Below are 6,370 nucleotides of genomic sequence, written 5' to 3'. Positions count from 1 at the left end.
AAAGATATACTTTAGGGATAAAGTGTTTTGATTACAAAGCTGGACTATAACCCTCATGTTTACACCCCAACTATCCTTGCTGTGTTGTAATCACTGAGGCACACACAGTCAAAATGTACATATTGGACCACAACTTTCTTAAAATCTTTTTGAACAATCAAACTAGTACAAGATTTTATACTGATGAATAAAATTGGATTAAAATTATCCATGAATCATACACAATAATTATTAATGACACAAATAAGAACGCCAACTGGCAAAGTTTCCTGCTATAACTAACCCTTCATTATCATCAAAGACGAGATATACTTGTAGTTCCTTACAATACAACCTCTAGGGATGTCATGTATACATGTATACTCTCACTGTACTCTATGGCATGTGGTTTAAATACTATTGATATATAAACAAAACATAGCAATGTCAAACTGAATCATTGTTTAAGTCATTTCTTGGTAAACGTGGTAAACAGAAGCAGATAATTTTTCAAGTAAGGTAGTGTTTCCAAATTTTCAATAGTTTGGAATGTATTTGCTTCTGGGAGTGTCAAAAATGGGCTAAGTAAAACAATGATATTCGTACTCAATATCTTGTAAACCTTGCAGTAAACATGCACGTTCATGTCTTTCTATATCATTTCTCCCCGTTACTATGTGTTATATGTATGACAGGAGCAGCATAGCCGTTACAACATAATACGATGGGCATAAATATTAATACATTTTAAATACCGTGCTGGATCTAAGTACTTTTTGTAAACCTTCTATATGTGGTTAATTTATCAAGGAATGAGATTTCGCCATGCCATTTAGAATACAGAATAGAACTTTCTGTAACCCCTTGTTCTTTTGGTTTGTACTATGAGAAATGAATTACAGATTTTACACGAGTGATGTAATTATGCATTTATTTATTATAATCATTAATTAATATCATAGTACAAACTGATAACAGTCACAATCAGAGGTAGAATTGTATAGTCTAGAGTTAGTTAGTTTGACAGATACGAATTCAATATTATAAAGCATTGTATAACATTTACCGGGATCACAGTGAGTTGACATATTACTGGGGTGCATACAAGATTCGTACGGTAAGTTTTTTAACTTTCAAGGAAATTCCTGATAAACATTTCAACACAAAGCAGGGGACTTTATTATTGGCGCTATGCAAACAATTTGACTCATTTTGCAACGATTTTACCTCAAATTTGTTTTTATTATCAGAGATATTGCAACTTTTTTGTGATTAGTAAGTTGTTAATTATCGTTTGAATATTGCACTTTCGGTCTCCTCAACCGTTTGGAGGACCTTCCCAGGGAATATTGTTAGTCTCCGCTGTAATTACTTTTGCCAAATATTTTTGCCAAATGTTTTTGCTGTTATTAATAAATTGGGTCACAGCCGCACTTCCCGAGGACAGTTTTTTCGAATCACCTAAATACATTTCACGAGCTGACAGGATAAACACAAAACGTTGATAATTCCAAACTTTAGAACCATTCTTTGACATCGGAAGAATCATTGTATAAAATATTTTTAAATAGTCCCAATAGAGAGATGACCACGTTTTTTAATTTTTCATAATACATGATTTCCAGTTTGTGAGGGACAATAATTTTGTAGCATATATCATAGAATAGAATAATTCTTTATTACATGCTTGATGAAATCTGACATTTCAGTTTTGATAATTGCTACAATTAAACTAAAATAAACTACAATTAAACTACACATACAATACAATAATACATTTCAATAAACAACTAAATCACACTGAAAATATAGCACAACAATACATTAATTGATTTTCACTTCTTCTTTTCTTATTTTGTAAGCTTTCTGTATGTAACTATCTATTTTAAGTATGATTCAACTTCAATTCATTTGTTTCAATATTCACAGACATATTCCTATTTCTTGCTATGATCTCCGAGACTGCAGTCCAATATCACTACGGCCGGTGTCACAATTCGTGTGTGATAAGTAGATAAACAGCGTTAAAAAACGGGGAAAAAGATACATGTTACGGGAACCGTCATTGGTGAATTAAACCAACGGGAACCAGTCTCTGGAATTAGAATAAGAGGATTCATTCCAGACTAGAGCAGTGTACGGTGCATTGTGTAAAATACTATGGATTTAAAGCAATTAACGACATTTAGAACTCTTCACTTATATAAAGGAAGCGAGTGCAATCACCAACTGTCTGGAGTGAACACATATCACGCAATTATTACGCATGTTGTGCTAGATAAGATAAAGATAAAAAACTAAATCGGGTGCAAATTGAATGCCTTTTTAGTGTTTGTGTCAATTTATTTATAACACAAAGAAACTGTCGGAAAATCTGTGTAGTCGTATTATCTCAAACGCTGCCGCCATCAAACAAACTCTTACCGCATATTGTTCATGGCTGGTATTAGTAGATAGATTACGCAACATCCTGTGTGTAGATAGTTTTAATGCCGCCTTTCATGTCTGAATTTATGTTTAGTATTAGTAGTAGTTGTTTACTTCAACTGTATAAACAACACATGTTAATTATCTCTGTATTACTGAGAAATAAAGCAGTTCTTCTTCAGGTTTGAAACAGTCAACATCGCCTTGTTTTACTCTCTCGCACACACACATACGTCGAACCTTTTCCCACATTAGAATTTATGGTGCCGAGACCAGGATCTTGAACTGAAACAGAGAGTAAACCAAGACATCATCGATATGGCAGAAACTGACGGTCAGAAAGCAAGCAAGAAGCGTAAGGGCAACAGAGGACAGATGAACAAACAGATTCACAAAGCCGAAGAACTCATGCAAAAAGACGAATTCCTGACATCCGATAAAGATGTGATGACTGCAACAATACAAGATATAAGGCAACGTCTAAAGACCATTCAAGAATGCGATGACAAAATACTGGATGAAGCCGAAAACGATGAAGTATACGCCAAAATATTCGAAGAAGCAGATAACTACGGAATCAAGATAAACGAAACTTTGGTGCATTTCCAAAGCTTTCTAGAGAGAAACACTGAACAAAGACCGGTAACAGAGACACCCACATCACCCGATACTTCGATGACATCAAGAACAACAAGAACGGTCAACCTACCCAAGTTACAGTTACCAACGTTTGAAGGTAACATTCTGAAATGGACCACGTTCATTGACGCCTTTAGGTCGTCCGTAGATAATGACTCTAGTCTGGAAAACATCCAAAAATTCCAGTACTTGATGACACAACTAAGTGGTGAAGCAGCAAGAACTGTCGAAGGTCTGCAGTTAACCAACGCAAACTACTCAGAAGCACTGACACTCTTAGAACAAAGGTATGGTCAACCACATAAGATTATTTCTAGCTACATGAAGGCATTATGGGAGCTACAACCATCCGATAATTCTTTATCAAGTATGACAAATTTTTACAACAATCTAGAAACCTACATTCGTGGATTGCGATCTCTTGGTAAAAAGGAGGATTCCTATGGCGATCTACTTGTTCCGATTATTTTCGAGAAGTTGCCTGCAAATACAAGAACCCAGATTTTACGCGAACATGGTAATAACGCCTGGTCGATAACAGAATTGAAGAAAGCCATACACAAAGAAATCCAAGCTAGACAAGCGGGTAAACCGATAGAACAATTCAATGAACAACACGCCACTGAAAAATATTCACCCTCTACAACATCTTTTCATGTTGGATACAAGTCAAACAGATATTCCGATTTCAATCCTAGACCCATCAAATGCGCATACTGCAAAGCCGCCCACTCAGCACATGCTTGTGAAATCATAATTGGACCCGATAAACGTATGGCTATAGTGAAAAGAGACAGATTGTGCTTTAATTGCTTAGGACACCATAAAGTACACGAGTGCAAGTCTAAATATCGCTGTAAATTCTGTCACGGGAAACACCATTCTACGCTCTGCGACAATGCTAAGAAGACACCCGTGAAATCACAAACTTCCGGTATTGAAGACACACACGTCAAACTGACACCAACTACCAGTCCAGTATTACTGAAAACTGTCTCTGCAACTATCTCCAGTTCAAGAAAGGGAACTTCTGTCAACATATTACTAGACGAAGGCGCCCAGCGCACGTTTGTTACCCAAGATATAGCGGACAGTCTTCAGATTGACACCCGGAAATGCCGAACAGAAAACCTAAATCTCGCTACATTTGGTGCTAACAAGACGACTGTTCAAGCAAGACCTATTGTTCATATCACCCTACAAACAAAGCAAGGACCGGTTTCTATTGACGCCCTGGTTGTACCAAGAATTTCCACTCCAGTCACTAATTACGTGAGTGTTACTGTTTCTAAATACGAATATCTACAAAAACTACCACTCGCACCTCATGTCGAAAAGGACACTTTCGAAATAGGGCTTTTGATAGGTGCCGACTACTATTGGTCCATTGTGCAAGATAACGTGATTCGGGGTCCTGGGCCAACTGCAGTTCAGTCGAAATTGGGCTATCTTCTATCTGGACCGACCAACATACATAACAATACATCAGTTATGAACGCTACGTGTTTAAAGGTTATGGTAGGCAGTACTAACGACGAACTCAATTTCTCGCGATATTGGGACTTAGAAGCCATCGGTATTTCTCACAAAGAACACTCCCGTCAGACTGATTTCGAAGAGTTCAAAGAAAATAATTTGACCCGCACCAGGGATGACAAATATGTAGCTAGTCTACCATGGAAGGAAGATCATCCTCCCCTTCCTACAAATTTTAATATTTGTCAAGCCTGTACGAGATCAATGGTGCGACGCCTTTCACCGGAGCTGTTGCACACTTACAATGAAATCATTTCTGACCAATTGTCACGGGGATTCATTGAAAAAATTAAGGAAGACAATCCAGAGGAAGGACATTATATACCACACCACTCTGTTGCAAAGTATTCGACAACCACGCCAATACGAATAGTATACGACTGTAGTTGTACGCAATATCCTAATCCAAGCCTCAACGATTGCTTAGAAACAGGTCCTTCATTGATCAACGACTTGGTGGAAATTTTAATCCGATTCCGTGTCAATAAGATCGCGTTCACAAGTGACATAGAGAAGGCGTTTCTTAACGTACAACTGGCAGAACATGACCGTAAATACACAAAATTTCTATGGTTAAGCGATCCCACGGACACAGAAAGTGACTTTGTCGTATATCAGTTTGCGTCAGTGTTATTTGGCTCAGCCAGTTCGCCATTTATTCTAAATTCGGTTGTCAAAACGCACCTGGATTCCGAAGAGACCCCTGTAGCGGACGACATCAAACGAAATATCTACGTAGACAATGTGATTAGCGGTATCAATAGTACACAGTCAACGTTGGCCAAAGAATATTACGAAACCGCAAACGACACCATGAAACGCGCAGGTTTTACCCTTAGATCATGGGCAACCAACGACGGGGAACTACGCAAATTATTTGAACAGCAAAGTAAGAACGACCTGAATGATATTGTCAATGTACTCAGCCTTAAATGGAATACCGTTGACGACCGCCTGACATATCCCGAAGCACGCAAATCTACCGTAACCACAGTTATCACAAAACGGGAAGTGGCTAAAATGGTTTTCGCGCTGTAGACCCGCTTGGGTTTCTCTCACCAATCCATGTTCGCGCTAAACTATTTCTTCAACAACTGTGGAAAGAAAAGTTTGATTGGGATGAACCCCTTCCGGGACTACTAAAAAATGAATGGATTAAAATCAACACCGAGCTGAACTCCGCTAGAGACATTGATATCACCAGACGGTGCATCAGTAGTAATGAACCTAACCCTGAATGTACACTACATGTATTTGCTGACGACAGATCAAAGGCATATGGTGCTGTGCTGTATCTTCAACATGGAAATAATACTTCACTTATTATATCGAAAACAAGACTCGCACCGCCCAAAAACTTAACACTACCGAGATTAGAACTAATGGCTACTTTAATCGGCGCGCGATTCGGACTATACGTACAACAAGCACTGACTAATGTGAACATTACCAAGAAAGTCTTATGGTCCGATAGTCAAATTACAATTCATTGGATCAAGGGAAGTAAGAAACTACCAACGTTTGTAGAAAACCGTGTTCGTGAAATTCGCAAAGCCACATTTGACGATATTCGATATTGTCCTACCAAGGAAAACCCGGCGGATTTACAAACACGCGGTATTACCACTAAGGCACTCCACGAGTCGAAATTATGGTGGAACGGCCCTGAATGACTCCCAACTGGCGATTGGCCAATTAGTGACACATTTGACAGTGCTGTGTTATCATGTGCCATCGAATCAGAAAACCGTCAAGATACGTATACTCAGAATAACACAGATGAAGCGAA

At 38.2% G+C, this 6,370-nt stretch overlaps 1 protein-coding gene across 1 annotated transcript; it reads left to right on the top strand.

Annotated features, from left to right (window-relative positions):
• The first annotated feature begins 2,724 nt into the window (after positions 1-2,724).
• On the top strand, positions 2,725-6,254 carry LOC146729489 (uncharacterized). Its single transcript, XM_085495874.1, has 2 exons — positions 2,725-5,470; positions 5,620-6,254. The coding sequence occupies exons 1-2, from the start codon at positions 2,725-2,727 to the stop codon at positions 6,252-6,254; spliced, it is 3,381 nt and encodes a 1,126-aa protein (XP_085352000.1).
• Positions 6,255-6,370: the final 116 nt, after the last annotated feature.

The sequence above is a fragment of the Saccoglossus kowalevskii genome, chromosome 22 (assembly GCF_978046115.1).
Source record: "Saccoglossus kowalevskii chromosome 22, keSacKowa6.1, whole genome shotgun sequence".
NCBI classification, from domain to species: domain Eukaryota; kingdom Metazoa; phylum Hemichordata; class Enteropneusta; family Harrimaniidae; genus Saccoglossus; species Saccoglossus kowalevskii.
Note: the sequence above shows the minus strand (reverse complement) of the source record. Positions and strands in the feature narration are given on the sequence as shown.